The 23,331-nt window shown below is 41.9% G+C and overlaps 3 protein-coding genes across 3 annotated transcripts; 1 reads left to right on the plus strand and 2 right to left on the minus strand.

Annotated features, from left to right (window-relative positions):
* Positions 1-5,652: 5,652 nt before the first annotated feature.
* Positions 5,653-13,157, minus strand: snap47 (synaptosome associated protein 47). The gene is made up of 5 exons (XM_049597636.1): positions 12,886-13,157; positions 12,257-12,778; positions 11,569-12,077; positions 11,142-11,266; positions 5,653-6,791 (listed from the first exon to the last, which is right to left on the minus strand). Exons 2-5 carry the CDS (start codon positions 12,751-12,753, stop codon positions 6,645-6,647), a joined length of 1,278 nt encoding a protein of 425 aa, XP_049453593.1. The 5' UTR covers positions 12,754-12,778; positions 12,886-13,157; the 3' UTR covers positions 5,653-6,644.
* Positions 13,158-13,186: 29 nt separating this feature from the next.
* jmjd4 (jumonji domain containing 4) lies at positions 13,187-15,618 on the plus strand. Its single transcript, XM_049597635.1, has 6 exons — positions 13,187-13,874; positions 13,980-14,145; positions 14,224-14,349; positions 14,458-14,725; positions 14,838-14,984; positions 15,088-15,618. Exons 1-6 carry the CDS (start codon positions 13,622-13,624, stop codon positions 15,421-15,423), a joined length of 1,296 nt encoding a protein of 431 aa, XP_049453592.1. The 5' UTR covers positions 13,187-13,621; the 3' UTR covers positions 15,424-15,618.
* Positions 15,619-15,642: 24 nt separating this feature from the next.
* iba57 (iron-sulfur cluster assembly factor IBA57) lies at positions 15,643-20,782 on the minus strand. The gene is made up of 3 exons (XM_049597642.1): positions 20,324-20,782; positions 16,489-16,838; positions 15,643-16,344 (listed from the first exon to the last, which is right to left on the minus strand). Exons 1-3 carry the CDS (start codon positions 20,650-20,652, stop codon positions 15,953-15,955), a joined length of 1,071 nt encoding a protein of 356 aa, XP_049453599.1. The 5' UTR covers positions 20,653-20,782; the 3' UTR covers positions 15,643-15,952.
* Between the last annotated feature and the right edge of the window lie 2,549 nt (positions 20,783-23,331).

The following is a 23,331-nucleotide window of genomic DNA, read 5'->3' on the forward strand; positions in this document are numbered from 1 at the left end:
TCTGTTGCAATTTGTCACATGAGAGCCGACTATGAGGGGCGTTGTCTGTTGACTTTTTGTTAAGGAATAAAGACTGGTAAGAATTCAGGAGGCTCATTTCACTGGCGTTCTTTTCTTCCAAAAAAACTAAACCCTAATTTGCTTTCCAGTTAATAAATTACGCTGTTGCTTTGGCTTTAATGGTCATTTCGTGCCAGGATACTATACTCAAGTGTTCTGCTGATTTCAGTAAATTGGATGTTCAAAAACCTTAAGCTTGCCTTTAAAAATATTTCCAAGGCACTCGTCTTGAACTGGTGTTAAAAGGTGATAAAAGTTATATTACGTGGTTTGCAAGAGCAAAAATTCTTCACAAGTTAGATCCACATGCTCCCTGCAGTGCCTTGTGACCCCTCCACTTTTCACATTTTATGTTGTGGCCTTGTGTTAAGATTGTTCAAATTAACTTCAGTTCATCTTGTTTCTCACAGTCTGAGAGTCCTTTAGGTGCTTTGTTTGCAAACTCTAAGAAGGCTTTGATTTGTCTTTCAGTGAGCAGAAAGTTCCATCAGGCCACTCGAGTTGTCCCCTGATTCCTCAGCTTGGCCAATCAGCCAGCTTTAGGAAGAGTAACAGACTCATGGAGGCCACTGTGCTCTCAGAAACCTTCGATACAACATATTTTTTGTGGGCCTTCCACAGGTCTGTGTCTCCAAACAACACTGTCTTTGAGCTCCGCAAGCAGGTCCTCTGACCTCATGCTTTAGTTCTGATAAGAGCTGTCAGCTGTGACACCTTATATAGACAGGTGTGTGCCTTTTCAAATCAGGTCCAATCAGTTGAATTCACCACAGGTGGACTTAAATCAAGGTGTAGAAACATCTCAAGGATGATCAAGACAGATGGGAGACACCTGAGGGTTTGAATACTTATGTTGATGTGATACTCCAGTATTGAATTTGAAAATTCTGTTATTGTTTTTTAGGTTAATTGGTGACTCTAAATTGCTCGTAGGTGTGAATGTGAGTGTGAGTGGTTGTCTGTCTCTGTAGCCATTTTTACACAGATTGCCCTAATTGGCTGCTATAAAGTCCCTTCTTTATGCCTCCTTTGCATTTTTACACAGAACCAAATGGCTGCAGCATCATTTCATTTCAATGTCTGATTAAACACTGCATCGTAGCTTTGCGGAATCAAAAGAGATGTGATGGGCGAGACATGTAACATATCAGCGTCGGCCTCCTGTGTGACATGTAACTTGCAAGGGTGTCAGTGCTTTCTACACAAAAACAATGGCATTAACGTGTCAGTAACAATCATTTCCCTTCCCTGTTTTACGGCAGCTGATCTCGTCTTCGGCTCAGAGGGTAAGGGACTCCTGGACCACATTGTTTTCCCAATTTGCAGACTTTTACATTTGCTGTTCTTCCTCTTTGAGTTAGCTGCTAATTGCTAACAGCTACTTTTTAAACCTCTTTAAACAGGTTGTTAAAGCATGCCATCCCGCAGACTGTCCTGTTCATACAGACACTGTTTCAGTGCTGTCACTACCTGTGGCGGATTAAAGGCGAGACCACTCTGTCCTCCCCATTCCGAGATCGTACCTTATATACAGCACAGCGAGACAGCATAACGGCGTGATATTCCCGCCTTGAACAGGTGGTGTAAAAGGAGCTTGTGTCAGCCCTTTGATAGTAGGGTGACCTGTACCTGTATCTGTACCCTGCTTCTTGCCCAACATGTTAGCTGGGATAGGCTCCAGCACCCCCTGCAACCCTTAACAGGATAATTGGTCATGGATGATGAATGAATGAATTAATGTTTTTGCTTTGTCATTATGGGGTATTAAAGGGAAATTTCGGTTTATTTCAACCTGTCTCCTATCGTCCTAAATTTGTTTCAAGTGACTAGTGACATAAAAATAATAGTTAGCATGTTAGCTGTTAGCCTAGATACAGCCGGGGCTGAATGAATTTTTCAGGCTACTGTCCGGTTCTGCCTTCCAGCTGTTGCTGCTTGTTCTCACGAGATTTCAGGCACGGTATGAGATCGCTGCTTGTTCTCCCGATATTTCGGCCACGCTTTGGAAAGCAGAGCTAAATGGTAAACAAACATGGCAGCACACCGGTAAGGTAAGACAACACGTTTACATGTCGTTTTCTATATGTTCTCTGACATTTATCGTAAAGATATGATGCGGTCTTTGTGGAGAAAAAGCTTGTTTAGTGGACTAACTTTGCACTTGAAGGTTGCCCGTTCACTTACGTTTTAACAGGTCTGACGCTACTATGCACCCCGGTTGTATCTAGGCTAACGGCTAACATGTTAACTATTATTTTTATGTCACTAGTCACTTGAAACAAATTTAGGACGATAGGAGGCAGGTTGAAATAAACCGAAATTTCCCTTTAAGTGAAGATTAATGATGGAAAAAATGAATTAAGACACAATTCATTTGGACTCTCCTTTCAGCTGTATTTTGCTCTCTCCGTCTGGACTGAGACGCATCTGCATCCAAATGTGGTTTTGATCGGATATGCAAAATTGCATTTCATGTGATTTTTGCTGTCCAGACTTTCTAAAAATAATCTGGATACAACTGTGACTGTGTGGTATTTGGTGCTGGGCAGGTAGTCTACAATGGATTCATTCAATTTTTCTACAAAAAGCTGCAGCTAAAAATGCTGACGAAAGAGCTGAGTGAACCAAAACAATGAGCTCAAAGTTGCTAAAACATCGCACAGACCTGAAGGCAACCGTAAAGACTCACACCTTTCTCATGCATATTTAAAATTTGATCCACTGTTAAGATATATAAAAAAATTATTATAGAAGCTTTAAACCAACAAAAGGATCCAAATAAACTGACCACTGATTTTCTTATGATAATGAGTCCTTTTATTGCAAATGACATGCTGTTACAGACTTTCAGTGGTGTTGACTTCTTAGCTGAATTGATAAGAAGAAATTAATTCCAATAATTTACCTACAATGCAAGATGTGTCTCATCTTTCAATCATTCGTTTGCTATGAAAAAGATGCAGGTGTATTTTCAGCCTTATATTTAGAGCTAATCAGTGAGTTGTTTTCAATTTCAGGATTAATTTAGCATCATCAGCAAAAAGAAGCCTCTTTACAGCACTGAAATTATTATTTCAAAAACATAGTACAGTCATTTCAAGTTTAACTTCCAGTTAATTGCAAGTTGACAGTGAAACCACAATAAAATCACAGAATTACAATACATGTGCTTGTCATTTACAGGTGATACAGATTCAGAACAGTAGCAAACCTTAGCTAGACATATACAGTAGATGTGGAGGATAACATGGGACATTCTGTGTATAATATTTAAAAACAAAGGGAGTGTTTTCTTTTCTGTTTTCAATTCCCAGAACTTAGTTGCACATTTACAGTCTTCTGCTGTATATTGGTGAAGACATTTTTACTTGGTGCAATACAAAGCAGCAATATTGAGACATGCAACATTAAGCCACGGGGAAACTGTGACCGGAGAGGATAAGTGATGAGTAGAACCTGAGAAAGACAAGTCATCAGGACAGAAATGGATTTAAGAAAAAGGTAGAATGGCAGTACATCATCAGAGACACAGATAGTACTGTGGTGACACTGGAAAATTCAGCTGTCAGTCTATTACTTGCAAACTGGGAAATCTGTTCACCCAACTTACATTAACAAGCTCAAGTCAAGGTTATTTTATCTCTTACAATTCAGTTATTTCAGTAATATTTGCAATGAAAGCAACATGCAGCTTGTTTAAAATTAGTTTGTGCAGAGCGAATAAATAGACAATTTTTCTCTGCTTTTCAAATGTCCATTTTGCCCTTCACTGTAGTCATTGCCATTGCTGTCTCCCACAAGGCCTAGGAACAGTGTAAACTAAATCAGCATCTTATTTTTCATCTGCCAGCTTCCCTTGACATACAATGAGGATTCATGCTATTTCCCTAAATCCCTCTCGGGTGTCACCAATCAGTCAGTCAAGAGTGCAGCGACACAGGCTGTTCTCACTCCCAACTCGTCAATGGGCTCGGTGTCTGATACCAATGCACAAGGCACCCTTTAGCATCTGTATCACATTCTGAGCAACTGACATATGTAGAGCGAGGCAGTCTGTGTAGGGCAGGAAGGAACAGTGGGGGACTGGACAAACAGGACTTTCACCCTGGAGACTGCTGTTCCTGTCCCATGTAAAACCAAAAGTCAACGGTGAGTTATTTTAACTACATAACCCAAAGTATGTCATGTGACATATGTTATGTATGTCACGGCGTAAGCATTTAATTATTTATTTGGATTCCCATTAGTCACTACCAAGGTAGCACCTACTCTTCCTGGGGTCCACACAAGCAAACATTACATCAGAGAATAAAACTAATAATAATTTAAAAATCCAAGACCACAAGAAACAAAACTACAAAACAATAATAAAAAAAACAATAAACAAACAACCAAAACCAATAGATTAAACACAAAATAGTCAGAAAGTGTCAGAAAAGAAAAAAATAGTAATGATAACAATAATTTTACAGCTGAAAGGTAATTGAAATACTACTAAAACAGCTTATACACACCACGTTACCTTAATAACAAACATATTCATTTTAACCCAAACCAGGAGCGTCTTTCGAAACCTAACCAAGTACTTTTCTTGCATGACTCTAAAAACAAAGTAAACCTCTGTTAGTTAAAGGCGCTGTATGTAAGAATGTGGCCAAAACGGTTACTGCGCGAGTCGTGTCCGCCCCTCCTCCCCTACAGATTCGAGGTTGCTGGACAGCGGCACGCTGGAGACTGATTTGTTTGCCCACGGGCAGCTGCCGTGGCAGGGCCGCATCGCCGTGTCCTTGACCTTCGGTTTTCCAGCGGACCGTTCGAGCAAGTCTATGCTGCTAACGCTGCTGCCGGGATACAGCTGAGGAGACTGCTAATGCTATGTACTGGGACACTGCTAATGCTGCTTGCCGTGCTGCTGCAGCTCAGTCGTAACTGTAACTGATGCTGAGACTCTACTGACTGTGTGACTGGTAGACGGCGGTGGGTGGCGCAACAGGCCAAAACACAAATTCAAAACATAAACATGATTTGCGGAGCGTAAAATTTTCTTTTAAATGCGAATATTCTGGCTGTACTATTGTTGTCGGTGAGATCAGTATGTTATATGGACATTATTCCTTAGTCTCTGTGACATATTAGGAGGATTTTACGACTATTTGCTTTAGATTTCTTACATACAGCTCCTTTAAAGTTCTCTTTGGAAAGAGTCGGCAACATTACACACAACAGTATGAAAATAACAAGTGCAAACTGATACGCTGTCCTTTAACATCCAAAACTGACATGACAGGGGTACCTAGAGCCTCATAGTTAGATATATAGGGACACTGACCAAGCGTCTATATTTGACGAGTTGGGAGTGAGAATATATTGACTAAGCAGGATTTGATCCCTCACTGGCTTCCCACCATGACATTGAAAATAGGGTTCAATAGGCTCAAGCCATAAGTCCCACTACCAGGCACTGCGCCTGGTGCTGGATGGGGACTCAGGTGCCCATTTTGGTTTTATACCTATTGTTCAATTTTGAGAGCGCACCTTTGTTTCCACAGAATCTGAACCAAGTGGTGATTGAGTTATCAGGAAAATCCAGTTAAAAAAAAAAAAAAAAAAGACAAAAATGTGTTTTCAAAATGTTGTGCAGCCGCCAGTCAATGCTAGGCACGGCTGCTTAGTGACACACATTCAGAGGGCAGCGCACTAATCTCTATAAACAGATATCTGCATATGTGTGCAGACTTATTAGGCAACAGGACAATATTTTGGTATTCTGGTTTCCCTTTGTAGTCAGAGTAGTATTTACCACTCATGTTTAAGCAGGTTTTGGTTGCCTGCAGACAAACAGGCAGAACGCTGCAATCTTGGAACCCACTGGCTATTTGGCGATTTGACAGTTTTTTATTGGCTTTTTAAAACTTTTAATCTGCATTCATATATCATTTGGACCTATCTCAAGTTGCTAATCGAACTGTAAATAGAGAGAGAGAGAGAGATAGAAAGAGAAAGTCTTGGCCTGGAAATCCACTGGCTACACCAGGACCACAGAAATATCAGCCATTGCCCCCAGAGACTCTTTTGTCGTCAGTCCAATAGCCAGTGAGTTTCGAGTCCCGAGCACAGACTCTACCCTTCATAAAAATGGCTTATTTATCCCGTTATGCATTTAAATTATTTCAAATAAAATCATGGAATAAAAAAAGACTAATGTATATTGTCATAAAAGGGTTTACTCACAGAAATGTATTTGCCTACACTTAATTTCTCTTAAAGACAGAACCATTGTTGAGACATACTTGGATATGTCCTTATTTAAAGTTATTATGTCAGATTTCAGGGATTTTGGTGAACGTGTTGAGTACTAAACGAACACTGCTGCACTTCCCACAAACCACTGACACTTGAACCCGAGCGATTATGTGCTTTTTAAGCAACAAAAATCCTACCAACTATTTCGAGTATATTCAAGTCCCTGCGGTTGCATTCTGCTGTTCTCACATTATACTAATCCCGTGAGGACAATGAGGAAGCTTACAGTGCTCTTCCCAGGAGGGACATGGTGGCCGCATGTGTCCGCTGGACTCTCAGAGCTACAACAGTCTTTTCATGCGACAGGTGTGCTTCTCTATGTGCATGGTGGCTCGGTCAGTGGAGCTGGTCAGGTCGTCCAGGACATCTTCCTGCCGTTCCAGCTCCGTCTCTGCCTCCAGGGCAAGGTTCTTCAGCTGCATCAGCATCTGCGCACACACACGCAATCCAATGTGTAAACAGTTGTGGAGACGCACGCACACTCTTTGTTTAAGTAATTACACACCAGCCCCCAGTGAACACGGACAACTGAGGAGCAAGGCACGAATAAAAGAAGATTAAATAGTGAAACCTGCAGAAAGTCGGTGTGCCGCTGCAGGGTGGAACATGTGGACCACATGTGGAGAGGTGTAAGGATGGGGTCAGGGAGTTAAAAAGCGAGTGTGTTAGTGAAACGGAGAAAGACGAGTAGATGAGAGTGACATTTTCATTTCATTCTTCAAACTTTGGCAACAAACACAAAAGCCTGCTGCTTAATGTCTGCAGATGAGGGAGAAGAAACTTTACAGTTCAACACCAGCCATGATGAAATAACAGCTACTCACGTTGCAAATATGATAATACTGCATATTATACAGTGCATGAAGCTTGAGAAGATATTCAGAGAGAAGTCCTGGCTTATCTCCTGGGATCACTGATATCATACAATACTGTTTGTGTTCTGCTCTCAGTGGTTTTGAAGGAATACTGCGACTACGTCTCCATGGTCCAGCAACTGTGTATGTTATGGTTGATGGAACAACTTAAATATAAGGTGATGTGCCAAGCAAAACCTAATAAACACTACTCCAAACTTCACCACCATGGTTTCTAAACTAATATTATGTTATGCTACACATGCTCTCACACACCCACCGACATTATGTCAGTTTTCACTGGCTGGTAAACGCGCACGTTGCAACTGAGCAAAGACACAGCTCCAGACAGCAGTTTGAAAAACAGATAGTGTGTCAATACACACCGAGGAATGACTGTATTCGCTCACTCAGGTCTGTGACTTTACTATTTCGACTGGGAGGACATGACTGAATCGCACCTTGCCGTTAACATTCACAGCAGTTTTGGTGTGTCATGGAAAAACACAGAAGATGATTATTTTTAGCCGCTGCTTATACAATGGTTAGAGGACTTAAGTCATGTAGAAAGCCCTGAAATTAAACATTTAGGCTAGACCTGATAGAAAAACACATGAGCTAAAATGCTAGTCTTGTGCATGAGCGGGGTAGTTTCAGGACTGTGACTTAATAGAAGAGTGCTGCACACGAAATCTACGAATGAGTGACCCAGGGATTTCCAACCTCAAACAATAAAACTGTGTAAAAAAAAGAAACCCACTTTGATAAAGCACTTACAGCAGGACATTAAACTGAGTGAGCCTCTGTGCAAGTTGCAGATTCTAATCTCGACATGAATTACATTAAGAGTAGGGTGTGTACAGAAGCGTAGCATTAAGTCCAAATTGGCAGCCTTTGAAGATTGAACCACAATCAGCTGCAGACAATACGCCATTTATGGACACAATGGACGAGCCAACCTGTGTGACCGGCCCTGTGCTGTCACTGCCATGATTAAGTTGTTTAAAATATGATTATACAGGCAAAGACAACAGTGGGACATTGTACATTGTTATTATGTACAATGATTAACTAAATATTAGGTATAAAGTGTTAACAGGGCCTCGTTTGAGATAAGATTCATGCAGTGAGTTGACACAATAATGTCTGATAAAATGGGACTGTTAAGTAATTAAACCATAATACAACAAAGGTGGGGTCACATAAGGACGCAGGCAAATGCCCAGGAACTCCATTATTCTGTACATGCCAATCATGTTCTGTATTTTTTTGGCAGCTCCTCTTAACATACTGAATCATTTTCAGCTTTCTATCAACATGTCTCTAACACACTGCGTTCATAATTCACATATCAAAGAGCTGATTGTCGAGTATCTTCTTCAGCTGACTCATAGCTTCATTTAAAAGGGCACTCAGAGAGCGCAGACCTCCGCCAAGGCCAGTGGTCCAGGCTTTGGTTATGCAAATCTACAAGCACAACCACTGCGTCTGGATATATTTCCAGAAATACATTTCCATGTATTATTTCTGGTGGAGTTGACTGCAGACAGTCCACGTTTGGATACGAATAACAGCAGTGTTAGGGGTAATATGTTACTTTTGAGCAGTAATGAAGTAATATAACACGTTACCAAAAAGGTTTTGGGGTAATATTATTACATTTACAATGTCAGGTAAGGCATTACCGCCCGAAATAAAATGATTTCTTTTCTCATTGAGAAAACACATCCCCTGAAGGTTGTTGTGTGTCGTCATGTGGTTTAAGCTACCTTACAGAAGGGTGCCAGTGACCCTGTGTGTGTTATCATTTACAGTGTGTCTCCATTCACATACATACACTATAACCCGTTAAGCAATTGCATCCTAAGGCTGCCTGAAAGCAACGGGAATAAAGAGCTGGTATCTGGTTTGTTTCTTCCTGCTCCCAGTGATCGACATATATAAGTGATGTTAGTATATGTTGGATGTGTTTCCAGCAGCTCTGGCACACCGGGAACCGGCAGTGGGTCCTCCAGCTCCAGTGTATTAAGTCATAGTGACTTGATCGCACACCATTCTGTTTATTGTGCTGACCTCAATATATTTTTTTGTGTTTCTTATCACAGGCCCACAAATATTTATCCATATCTCATGATTATAGACTCTGATCCTCTGCCTGACCCTATTCACTTATTCTAAACAGTCTAGGCTATTTAATTGTTCTATATAATCACGCTATGATTCATATAAGCAGTGGATTCTAACACAAAGTGGTGACAACTGTATGCGAATGCATGAATGGGTCAGACCTGCAGCACTGGATTTAAAATGAACTGTAATAATTTGGAGCTTCTGTGCTTTGAGTACCTGCTGTGAAACAACATGAGTCTCTTCCATTTAAAATGCCTAGTCGTTCTTCTGAGGTCATTATGCTTAAAGTAACGCAAAAGTAGTGTAATAACTCAACACTTGCCCAACACTGAGTAACATTATAAGAAGTTCCATTATTTGTGTTTTTACATTTCCATAGCCACAGCTTAGTTTGAATAAACAGCGTTCTTACAATTGTGGCGGCGTTACAATGATACCAGTTCTCCCATGAGACTACTGTCTCTAAGTGCTCCATACCGACTGCTTGCTGTATGAAGTTTGAACAACTACATGTGTACTGGGCTACCCTAAAGGATTACTGGTACCTATGGACGTTCATGGTGATATGAAATAATTGTATTTCTACAACTGGCTATGTTTTGTCGCTGTTCACCGTTACTACCATCTGCTGGATTTTAGATGTATTGCATTTATTCCACACAGGCCAAATACCCTATCTCACAATATAAATGAAAGTAAAAAAAACTTTGTGTATCCACACTGTGATTTGGATCTGCATGCTGCACCCTTCCACCAAGTGTCATGAAAACTGGGCCAGCAGTTTTTCCATAATCCTGCTGAGGAACAGACAAACCAACAAACCCAACTGACAGCATGACCTCTTTGGTAACTGGAGCCCGACTGATATATCGGCCGATATTAGGTGATTGCAGATAAAGTGATGTCTGCATACGTCGGCAAATACGCAACAATGACTGGCAGAACAGAAACAATATCAAAAGATTAATATTAGAATATTCTGTCAACCAGAGAGCACTGGCAGGTTTATTTTTAACTGTAAATTGATTTATAATTCAGTCACAATTTTTTGAAATACGATTTTGTGAGATCATCATCAACAACGTTTGCTTATGTTATGTGTTTATGGACTTTCAAATATTTACCTGTATCAGCCTTTAGAATAATGCTATCTGTGGGGTTCTAGTTCTGACTGGCATTCTTTGCAAAGATGGTTTTGTTACTCGTGTGTTGGAGGTGTTTACATAAAGCAAGCTTTAATATGATCTTGGCTCCATGTAGCAGAGCCTTGGTGTGAACTCATTAAGTCTGCATCCATTCATTCTTCTAACTACCGTATATAATGTGTATCTACGCATGAGTTAACAAAAAAGTAGACTACTGAAAATGTTCTACCTTAAATAAATTATTCTTAGCTACCTGAAATAGTGCGTCACACACAAAACATTTGTTTGAATCATAGGTCTGAATATGCGTCACTGTGTAGGTCTTACCACCACAGACCATGTCCGTAACATTTCTCAGTGCGGCGAGCTTCTGAATGGAAAGACTTTGTAAATTCTGACCAAACGACAGAACAGGTTTCTTTCCTTCTCTTAAAACCAGGATGGACTTTGGTTTGTGGTCTCACTGAATAACACTTTAATCATACAGGATGAAAAATAAGAATCATTCTGGTGTACTTCTGGTTGGAATGGAACTATCAAAATACATGTCACTGAAACCACCGGGCTGTTTGCTTTCATACGTATAAATATAAAAAACAAAAATCTCACTGCCACAATAGAGCAAGTCATACATTCACAAAGGTCTCACCTGTTTGAGTTCCTGGGCCTCAGCCTGACTGACAGATGGCTGGAGGACGTGCACCTGCAACTGGGACAGCTCCCCTGCTGGGACCGCCAGCGGGAGCTCTGTGTCTTGGCACCTCTGCAGCAAACCTGACTCCATGGGTGGAGATGGTGAAAAAGTGCAGAGTGCATATGTTGTTTATGAGGAAACCAGACAGTAAACTCAAAGTAACTGAGGCAATCAGGATGAAGTGACTCATCAAAACACATTTCTGTCAAGGAGAGACACCAATAATCATGTCCAAAGTCATGTGGATGAAATGTTTTTACATGTGGCTACACACCTATAAATACACAGAGGTGGAAACATGGATCTGTACTGCCCCTTAGTGGTCAGTGTTATACTACACATGAAAACAGTGTAAGCACCCTTATTTATTTATCCGTCTTACCTTCATTCCAGTTTGGCCCCTCTGTGTCGCACGGAGATGAAAGTGGAGTTGCTTTGAAAGCACTGTATTCACTAGTGAACTCCACTTTCTTTTTGTACTGCATCTCTAACACTGACATCGCCTCTGGCATCTTGGCAGACAGGAACCTGTAGCATATGTCCGGCTTCCCGATAAACCGCTGTCTAACAGTGATCTCATACGGACTGTGCACTCTGATTTCGTCAATTTCATTCCGCTCGAAGCGATGGAGGAGTTGGCAGTTTGTGTCTCGCACCTCCAGAGAGGACACCAGCACCAGCAAGCATCCGGGTTTTAAGTCCGAGCTGCCACCTTTGCTCACTACAGCTGGGATGCTTGCGATCACCTTATGTCTGACAGACCCTCTGTTGGCTGCAGAGGCTGCAGCAGCTGCAGCTCTTGCAGCATCTTCAGCCTTGGCGTCCTGCTGAGTCTTCCAGGGGAGTTTACCAAAAGGCCACCAGGAGGGAGACTCCAGCTCTAACAAAAGTCTGCAACATGATACAAAGGGAAAGGAAGGATTCATGAGTGTATGACTTGTTTTACTATTACACTTGGCCTGTTTTTGGAGTGCAGCTACTTAGTTATAACAGAATACAACATGAACAAGACTTCCAAATTTTTAAAATGTGCATAATATCAATGAGCCAGGAAACAGGAGGACAATTACTTATCAGCCACGCCCAGATCAGAGTCAATCTTCTCCAGCCCCTGCATCATATTGTCAAACTGCTCTCCTTGGTGGCTGAGGACTCTCCCAGTGTCCTCCAGTCTCCTCTGTGCCCCTGCCACCAGGTTGATCAGCTCTCTGCCTTTTGAGGGTTGACACTCTGCCCCCCGGGCCTCTGAGCTGGGCGAGAGAAGGCGCTCCCTCCAGAAATGCTCCAACACATTATAAACCACCACCCTGTTGGGCTTAAGGGAGCCAAACCAGTGTTTCACATTGCCTTCTTCGAGCACCGTGAGAGTGCTGAAGATGAAGCTGGACGACTCCATCTTGATCTCCATGATCTTTGACAGGCGGAAACTGGCAAGACTCTCCTTGCTCTGGTTAGAGACGAAGCGCACCATGGTCCTGGTGAGGGACAGGGTGCCATTTTCCCACCGCTTCTCACTGTTGATGTAATAGGAGCCGGGCCAGCTGTGGATGGGAACGTCCCGGCTCATTTTAGAAGGAGACACACTGGTTCACCTGGAAGGACAAATAAGCCTTTATATGACACATGCACAACACACATGTTGCTGTTTGAGTCTACAGTTGCATCATAAGGACACTGCACTGGATGATGATGAACATACTTTCTGTAGATTGTAATAAGGGATCCAGGCAGCAGCTGGGCTCAGCTGAGGCGTTCACACTGGCAGCTTCAGCTGTGGAGGAGCGACCTTTCTATCCAGCTGAGCGCATTACGACTGCGTCATTAAAACGTTATAACCCCTCTAAGCATGTATCACTTCCTCTCGGCGCAATTACACCCGTCTAACACCACATTAAACGACAACATGACCTCGTTGGGCTGAGCATTGCGTTACCTCATACTGTGCTCTGTAGCGCTGATGTTTATTACGGAAGTGACGTCACGTAGAGGTACGGCTGTATTTACTGTCCGACTCGAAAATGCTGCTGTCAGAAAAAGCGACAAGGTTTCGGGAAAACAGTTATTGTTAGCTTGGTCGGCGGTTTCTAAATTAGGTCAAATACATGTATATATGTATTAATTGATACGCTTATAAAGGCAGCGTTTGAAATAAATACGTAGAGACGGTTTTATAAATGCGTCGTTCAGGAACCATAAATTGCGGTCCTCGGGAAGGAGTCCGATGCAGCGACTTGTTATAATAGAAAAAAAATACGTTTTAGCATAACGTTATCTTTCACGCCGATTCTAGCGTGAATTTTACCGCTAATATTAAAAGAACTGCGCTATGTAATGTCACACAAACCGAGCTAGCTTGTCCTTACCGTTTTGTTGCTGTTAAGCGGTGACAGCTAAGCTAGCTAGCTAACTGGCTAGCCGAGGTCTTGTTTACCATCATGGACAGGGAGGCGTACCGTAACTGCAGCAGCCTGGTCAAAATCCCGAGACAGTCGTATGAACAGTTTTGGTCCTCACATTTTGTAGATTACATCGACAAGGAGCTGAGCTATTCGAAGTTTTTCAAGAAATACTTACTCCCCAATCACCCATGTATGTTTTCAAGAAGGTTCACAGAGGACTGGAAGTGTCGGAGACAGTGGGTGTCAGAGGAGGGGAAGCCGAATTTCCAGAAACTGCTGCAAGATTTTGGTAAATAAGCCTGTGAGACATGCTACAAACTAACTGCCACACCATAATGCAGCTGCTGCAATGATGTCATGTACTGTAAGATGATGTATTTGTTCTGTATCACAGATGAGACTCCTGTTCCTGTTGCAAACTGCAATGCAAAGGAGTACAATGCAAACCCTAAACAAGTTATGCCTTTCAAAGAATTTATACACTACTGGAAGGAATACATCCAGAATGGCCACTCGTCACCTAAAGGATGCCTCTATCTGAAAGACTGGCACATGTCAAGGTAATTAATGCAGATTGGAATTTGTTTCATGCAGCACAAGGTGCAGAATATGATGCATTTAATGTTCTTGTTTTACAGGGACTTTCCAGAGCATAATGTTTACACCACACCAGTCTTCTTTTCGTCTGACTGGCTTAATGAGTACTGGGATACACTTGAAGTTGATGACTACCGCTTTGTCTACATGGGACCTAAAGGCTCATGGTGCAAGAATTAAACATATTATTCATTTGTCACATAAAAAATAGCTTCCTGTTATTATAATTTAATATATGTGGGACATCTCTAGATGAATTCACTCTCTCCTCACAGGACGCCGTTCCATGCTGATGTGTTCCGCTCCTACAGTTGGTCTGCAAACATCTGTGGCAGGAAGAAATGGCTCCTGTATCCCCCGGGTCAGGAGGAGTTTTTACGAGACACTCACGGCAACCTCCCTTACGATGTAACATCAGCTGAGCTGCGAGACAGAGGTCTTTTCCCACACTCTGAAGAAGCCTGTCAACCTCTTGAAATTATTCAAGAGGCGGGTGAAATCATTTTCGTACCCAGTGGCTGGCATCATCAAGTCTATAATCTGGTAAGAACTGTAGAGGCAACAGAAATCTAAGCAGCTGGGTTACATTAAAATCAGACACCAGAGGACATATCAGACATAGGAATTCTCACTCTTGTCAGTGTTTTTCTTACAGGAGGACACCATCTCCATTAATCATAACTGGTTGAATGGTTGCAACGTGGACATCATGTGGCAGTTCCTTCAGAGTGAGCTGTCTTCTGTTCAAAAGGAGATAGATGAGTGGAGAAACACAATGGACTCGTGGCATCAGCACTGTCAGGTACTTCAGGGACGGGACAAGACTGTTCAGCCAGCATGCTTTCTAGAAAAATGCTGCTGCTGTGAATGTTTATCATATCTAAAAGTCATTTGTTTCTTTCCAGCTCATTATGAAGGCCTGCTCTGGTATTAACTATGCAGAATTTGCCTCCTTCCTCAAAATCATTGCTGACAACCGAATGGCTTTCCTGAATGCTTGTTCCTCTGGGGATTCGTCCGATTACCCACGGCATCTCTCAGAGATCCTCACCACACTTGGACCTTACCACGCTGCCTTTGACCTGCAAAGAGTGGCTCACATAATTGAATGTCTGCTCATCAATGAAGATTTTAAGCGCCTCGATCATTCAGCTTTGACTTTGCAGCCAGAAACCATGTTACAGCAAATTCGAGACACCATACAGTCCACCAGGGGGCAGCATCTCCTTTATCAGGATTAAGATGTTCAGTGGCGTCTTAACAATGTTCTCGTTATCTGGAAATGGCTTGAATGAGAAGTGCCAATTTGTATAGTGTGAAAAAGATGATGATGAAGGTGTTACTACATCTTTGGTTTGAGATGCAATCTCAAACGTAGAATGTTTGGAGTTAGTTTTTGCACAGAAAGATAAAACTGGTGAATAAATTTAAAAAAAAAATCACAAGTTAACTGAGTTTGTATTGCTTTCTTGCATATTTATTCAACAACCACCAATACCATCTCACCTTTGGTATATCCTGTTGTATAATGCTGCAGTAGATCAGTTAAATAACATAATTCTGTGGTTTGTGGTTAGTGATACTTTACAGTTAGGAAATCACTCTAAAAGTATGTTTTCTTACAAACAAAACAAAAACAAATATGGGTAAGTGCCACACAGCTATTAAGCAATGACAGAGTAACATACTGTACTTCAGGGTTGTGTCTATGAGAAGTCTGTCAGATGCGATCTATGTCACATTTCAGGGAACAATAAAACATCCTCCTCTTCACTTGATTTTCGCGTCTTCAGGCCACCAGTCTGGCACAGAGACCTCAAGTGTCACTGTGGTGTCGTCAGAAGATTTGAGCATCAAAGCCTCTTTGGCATGAGCTATGCGGATTACACCCAGACCCAGCTCTCCAACCCCTGCTCGGTGCTTCCCAGCTGGTTTGCCCGACTGCGTTTGCAGCGCGGCACCTTCCTCGAGGTCTTGGACTGGAGCTGACAGGCGCACTGGCATCAGGCGTTTCCGAATCACCCCAGTGTGATGAGTCCTGGCTGTGAGCTCCTGGCCAATGTAACAGCCCTTGCTAAAGCTGATACCCTGCATGTAGACGAGGTTCGACTCGAGTGGTAGTGCCACCCCGGGCGGAAGGTCCTTCACTCCCTCAGGAAGTCCTAGACAACAGTGACAGCAGAGGGAATAAACAAAACTTGTCAAAATGAGTCAAGAGCACATGTGCTGTGCGTACAATCCTAACTTGCCGTCCTATTTCTCTTTAAAACAAACTGCATATATTCTAACATACCTAGTGGTCTTACCTATTGCATAACGATGTCTGTGATACTCCCCCGTGTCACCTTTCTGACATGATGCAATGACATCCAAGGGGTCAGTTTGATTGTCCAACACCAGTCTCCAGCCCATGTCCTCAGTTCGAGGATCAGTCTCCCATACCAGAGCTTTGTCTGGGGAGGACAGCTCAGGTTTACTGGCCTTTTCACCTGCCTCCTTCTGCTTGGAAAGCACCGCCCACACCGAGAGCTCTGGACAGGGGTTTATGTTGACCTTTCTGCGGAGCTTGTACACCTTCAAATGTCTCAAGAGTGAGTCTCTAACTGTGCTGTCACACTCCAGGAAGACACCCTGTCCTGCATCAGCTTCTTTTAGTCTGAAAGGGAATGCAGCGATTTTAGTGCCTTGTGAAGAAGAAAATCAACCACAGTCAGTTAATGACAATATACTTTCATGACGACTCAGTCTGTCTGATCTACCTGCGTTAAAAATATATTACGCAGATTTGATAGTTACAGTTTGTCAACAGAATTGTCAGCATAAGTAAAAGCCAACCCCAGATTCACTTTCATTTACTATACTTGTGTTATTTCAGGGCGGAGTCTACGATTTTTGTAGCTCAGAAGATGTGAATATCAACATACAGTTTAACAATTTGCCACAAATCTATCTTGGTGCTACAAGCCGATAAGTACACAAATAAAGTAAATAAATGAATCTGCAGCTGGATTTGAAGTCTAGTTAACCAGGCAGAGTTCACACCAAACATCTGGCATCAGTCACCTGAGAAAACTTCACTGGCAACTAAACTTTGTAAACATGTCCTTCAAATGTTCACCTTGCATTTTTTGACCAGCTTGGTTGTGCTCTCTATCAAAATAGAGGTTTAACTAAATTGCCTGAGCTTATTATGACTTTTTTTAGTCAAGGTTCATCACAAATAGCTGATCCAGCAATTTAAAACAACTCTTTGTTTTAGCGCCTTACAGAAATAGCATTTGTATACAAAAGGATCTCACTTCCTGTATTTGATGAAAGCTATTTCCTCTTGAAAGTACATCAGGTCAAGACATAACACAGGAAGGGTGATTCAAAGGAGAACACGAGGGACTTCGTTTCTTAAGATGCGGTCACAACTGAGGACACACCTTCCCAGAGAATTCAAAACAACTAAGACAAAGAGAGAAAATCTAGAGTTATGACTGTTAAAGGAATAGTTAACCCACTAAGAACATTTGTACATGAGTAAGTCATGCTGTCACCTTGAATTTGTGAAATAAAATTCTCAAATGCCTCCATGAGAATCAGTGAAGATACTGATTGATTGGGGACCGTGTTAAACAACAGCAAAACTATATCAAAACATCTGTTTACGAACTCTCACACAACTCGCACAAATATTACTGCTGCGCTCCATTTACCTCAGACGTTGAAGCTAACATTGATGTCACACCCGAGTTGACTGCATTCCAGTACAAGTCAGACAACTAACATGTCATTAGCGGTATCAGTTCAAGCAAGGTGAGCCATCGTTAGCAGTACCAGCTGAGAACAATGCATTACACTGTATTTTGTGATGCAAACAGTCAGACGTTGGAAGGTGCTGTGATTAATTTAATGAGGCACATCTTTAAAACAGACGTGTTAATAAACAGTGTTGCTGCAGCTGGTTCTTTCACTACTGTTGAGAGAATGGACTTTTGATGTGCGGAGCAGCCATACTGGATTTTGAGGTTGGAGTTGGTAACGTTCCTCTGACTTTCCACTCCAGAGGGCATTTCAATTCAAATTTCCAACTGGTAACTCAGAAATTCTGACTTTCCGGTGCACATGGAACGCACCACTAACCGCACACCCTTTCTACTTTGGAAGTACTCAGCATACGACTGGATAAGTGAGACGAGCTCTTTAAGAGTTTGTAAATGGATGTTTTGATATACAATAAATATATACAGCCATAGCACCCTGAGCACACCCTGTGTCATCTGATCTCGGAAACTTAGGTCAGGCCAGGTCTATACTTGAATGAGAGACCGCCTGAGAATGCCCAGTGCTGTAAGCTTAGAGGCATGGTGTTGCAGTGGCGAGCACTGTCACCTCGCAGAAACGGGGTTCAGGGTTCGAACCAACCAGTGTAGGTTTCCTCCAGGTTCTCCGGCTTCCTGACACAGTCCAAAGACATGCAGGTTCATTGGTGACTCTAAATCACCTGTAGGTGTGAATGTGAGTGGAAATGGTTATCTACCTGTATTGGTCAGCCCTGTGATAGTTTGGCGACCTGTGCATGGTGTTCATGCCTCTCGCCCAATGACTCCTGGGGTAGGCTCCGGACCCCCCACGACCATGTACCAGGATAAGCAGTTACTGATAATGAATGAATGAAAGTTTTGATACAGAGAGTAGGATCCCAACGTCAGCGGCAGGGAGCAACACAAAGCATCTGGGGACTTCTAGACTCACAAGTCAGTCTTTAGACCCTTTGCTTAACTAAAGACTGATGTCTTTCTCCTTGATTTTGTGTTTCGATGGGCGGATACAATTTCAGAGTTTAAAAAAACTCCCTACGTTGCAGAACCAATAGTAAATCCGCAGGGCGGTCCTTCGGTGGCTCGCTGAACTCTTGTGCTCGTAAACATAGTCCGACTGTGTTAAAAGTTTTAAACAAAGTCGCTGTCAGTCCTTCAGTTCCACAATCTTGTGGACTGAGCACACGTTTGATAAAATGGAGTTAAAACTCTCGGCATCCATTTTCAAGCTCTCTGTGTGTTTGTTTCCTTGCAGACGAGAAAAGGGGGAGCGCACATTTACGGGAGGGCGTATCCTTTTAAAAAATTCAAGAGGCGTTGCTTTGTTGCTGGCCGCTTTCTCCGGTGTGTTAAACACACTTTAGAAAGGAGTGTCCCAAGGTTATCAGGAGGCGGAGATCTCTGATTGTCTGGTGGCGAGACTAGGGGACTTCAGGACACAGAAGCTCCAGTAAGGACTGTACTATTACACGTGGCTGAGCTTCTCTCTTATCCAGCTTGAAAACACGGTAAAATGTTGACAGTGTGTACAGTGATTTGTTTAGATGTTGCTATAGAAGAAGTCAACCCTACAAATCTGCAGAGGACACGATGACAGGACAGATTTAAATGTCAGATTTCAACTGATCGTTCTGTTCAAAAGCCAAATTACGAAAAGCCTGAGCTGCTTGTTGTGTTAGAGACACAAAGAGGGGAAGAGAAGGTCAAGGTTGTATTATGGCACTCTGATTTTGTTTCTAAAAGATAATTAAAAAGTTACTCTAAACACAAGCTTTACCCAAACAACTTGATCGCATCACTGCTTCCGAGTCTCTTGTAGGGAATGCTGCCTTTAGTCTTTGACCAATCCAGTCTTGTTTTGTCTCTGTTGAGGAAGCGTGTCCTAAAAGTTGGACGATACATCTCACAATGCAGTGCGCCATGATGCCTATTCACTATAGGTTTGCTGTTGGCCCCCAACGTGGCCCCCAATCAATAAATCAGTAAGTTCGCTGTTTTCTGTGGAGGTATATGAGAAAAAGTTTTCTTCACCAGTTCAAGGTAACATGGCATGACTGACTGATACACAAATGGTCATGTTTTGGGTGAAGTGTTCCTTTAATACTTTTATTTTTGTATCTAATGTGAAACAGGTCCAAATTTTGAGAGCACAACACATAAGCTGACTGACCTCAGAGGTGGACTGTGTTTAATTTAGCTCAGTTTAAAGTGACTAGGACAGACTGGCTCTGCAGCTCAGTGACTCAGCTGTCACCACCACCAACTGCAGCTCAAGATAAGCAGCCCCACCCTGGTGTCTACTGACAACATGTACATTAACGAGGTGTTACTGTACCTGTACAACATGATGTCATACAGAGTCCTCCCCTGTACATTCAGCATGTGTGAGTACATGGCAGTGAGTCCAGGCTCCACCAGCAGCCCCATGTCGTTGGTTATAATCCCCTGAAGAAACGGGCTCGTGTCTTGTCCCTGGATTTTAAGCAACGTCCTGTGAGGAAGGTGGTAGCACACATACTGTCCGGGGACCTGTCTCTGGCTGTACCGTCGGACACGGACACCTGCTGGAGCTGTAACACCGGAGAGAAACGTTACGCACACAAACCGACCACTGTATTTTGTGGCGGACGTGAACGCACCACGGGCGAAACACAGAACCCCCATGTTGTTCACTGTCACAGGAGTGTGTTACGTGTTTAGTTTAAGGGTCTACTCCGCCTATGACAGCAGCAAACGGCTACATAACACAGGACAGCGCTGTTGACTTGCGCAGCATGGGCTCCATTTTTGATATCCCACAATGCACTGCTCCATAATAACGGAACAGATCACGTGGGTGGTGCTCAGGCCACATCAGACATGGACAACACAGCCTCTCTCATGTAAGAGTGTTTGTTACTTTACTCTATGCTGTAAAGTTACACTAACTCATGAGGTTTTAATTGAATATGATTAACACAATCTCAATTTATCGATAATTTATTAATTTACTTATCACAATCCGTATGTTGGCCCCCACTGAAAAAATATAGGCCTGAACAGGTAACATCAAACAATACATGACATATCTCATTGCTTTTCCTTTTGAATGAACAACTTGGGTTGCACAATATGCAAAGATAATATTGCAATTATTTGACAGATATCGCCCGATAAATTATCAGCCGATAATGGGACATTTTTATAATCATGCATTATTTTGATGATCAGAATCATAGCCGATAAATAGCACCGATAATAAGAAGCCAGACTGCTTTCACTGACATAACAAGGCAGTATTATTGTTGTGATATTTTTGTGTGGGTATCATTTTTTTTATTATATAAGATATTAATATACCACATAAAAATTAAACTTTAGGTAGCCTACTAGAGAAATATAATCAATTGCTTTTTCAGTCCATTACATACATTTTGCTGCAAAAAAGGGGACATTTTCCTTTGGGGACATCATTTACAGTTGGAAAAAAAGGTAATATATTGCAGAATATTTTGTTGCATATTGTAATATATTTAAAATCTCAATCATATTGTAACACTAGTCCATACCCATTGAGTGCACAGTTGCCCACGCACAGTTTCACATGGTGTGTGTTTGGGATACAGGTCATAGAAAATTGCAGATTAAATAGTCAGCTGAACCCATTAAGAAGAGCAATGTATTCAGACGGAGTGTTTGTGAATTTGATAGTACGATTGCTTTATTGAAAGTACAGTAGTACCATTGGCAATAGTGGGATAGTTAGTGGGCTGAAACTGTACATTAGTAGTTGAGGTAGCACGTTGAAAGGCAGATCGTTAAAGTCATTGCCTTATAGAAGCTCAGTTTTAGTAAGTTTTTCAACTTTTGCCAAGAGGGAACTTTAGATATTGCTCCCTAGATTATGTTCACCCAGTTTCATGCAGATGGCTCAAACTTCCTAGGAAGAGATCCATTTGAAGTGTTTTTCAAAAAATTCAAAATGGTGGAAAATCTATATAAGCGGAAGTTATGGGTTCTTGAGGCAAATGTGTTCCTCATGAGGAGAGGCATCTCTGTGCAAAGTTTCATGTCTCTACGACATACGGGGCATGAGATATGCCCATTCAAAGTTTGACATTTCAATGGGTTGCTATAGCGCCCCCCTTTGGCCAACTGATGTAATATTGCTTCATTGGCATCCTCCCATGACCCTCTACCACTGTGCCAAATTTCACATGGATTGACCAAGTCAGTGAGGAGAAAAACATGGAACACACACACACACATCCACAGACAGAGTTTTTGTCATTATGTAGTAAGATCACTTAGGTATCGTGATAATATCATATCATGGACCCCTGACATTATAATTCTGTGGGAGACACTGAATGCTCATAATAATACACTCTACACACTATTTTTTGTACTTGCCACTGCAAAGTCTTTGCAAAGCAACGCCTTTCACACTGCAACATTCATCACAGTTTTTTAGGGAAAGCTGCCGTGGAATCCGGCGTCAGGCTGCAACAATCTACAAAACAGCCCGCAAATCCCTGGAGGGATGGCCTAATATTCTGATTGACTGTGCAGCCCAAAGAAACAACTAACTCAGTGGAGGTATTTAATGAGAAAATATTTCCTGTATAAGAAGTTTTCTCATTATAACAACTCACCATCTTAAATTGATTTTTTCATTTAGCTTTTTTTGCTTCTTATAACATACAAGAGGAGCTGTAAATGTAAAGTCATTAAAACAATAACCTTAAAAACAGACTCCCATAAGCTTTGACAACAGCCCCAAAGCTTGTAACTACTGTAGGTAACTATGACTATAACCATGATAAGTTAAGACCATGTGTAAACTGTATTAGCAGTAATGAAAGTTTATATAAGCACAGTAGCCTATGTAAGTAAATGTGGTCTTATTCGTTACTTCTAACCAGTGTGAGGTATTAAGTCTTCCTCACTGAACTCATTATTCCTTATATGAAAAGCAAAACTGCTAATTTTCTAATTACACTGACAGAATGCTGAGCAGGCAGCATATGCAAAGTCACGTGCCTCCCACCAAGGCTCTATAAACATTCACTGCTCAGTAAAACTCCGTAACAGATGGGAAAATACAAACATGAGCACACACCCACCCACACACACACACACACACATACATCTGTAGTTACCAAAGGAAATGTGTAACTCATTACCAGGTAAAAGATTTTAAACGTACGAGCCTGTTTCTAACAAACCTGAGGTAAAGTAAATAATAAAGAGCCATCAAGTGAATCAAATAGTTTCTTCCAGGATGAGGGTGCTTGGCAAAAACCTCTTATTTAGGCTGTAGAAATACAGAAAAAACCAAAAGGAATACAGAGATGTAGCTTT

Source organism: Epinephelus fuscoguttatus, linkage group LG15 (genome assembly GCF_011397635.1).
Source record: "Epinephelus fuscoguttatus linkage group LG15, E.fuscoguttatus.final_Chr_v1".
Lineage (NCBI taxonomy): Eukaryota > Metazoa > Chordata > Actinopteri > Perciformes > Serranidae > Epinephelus > Epinephelus fuscoguttatus.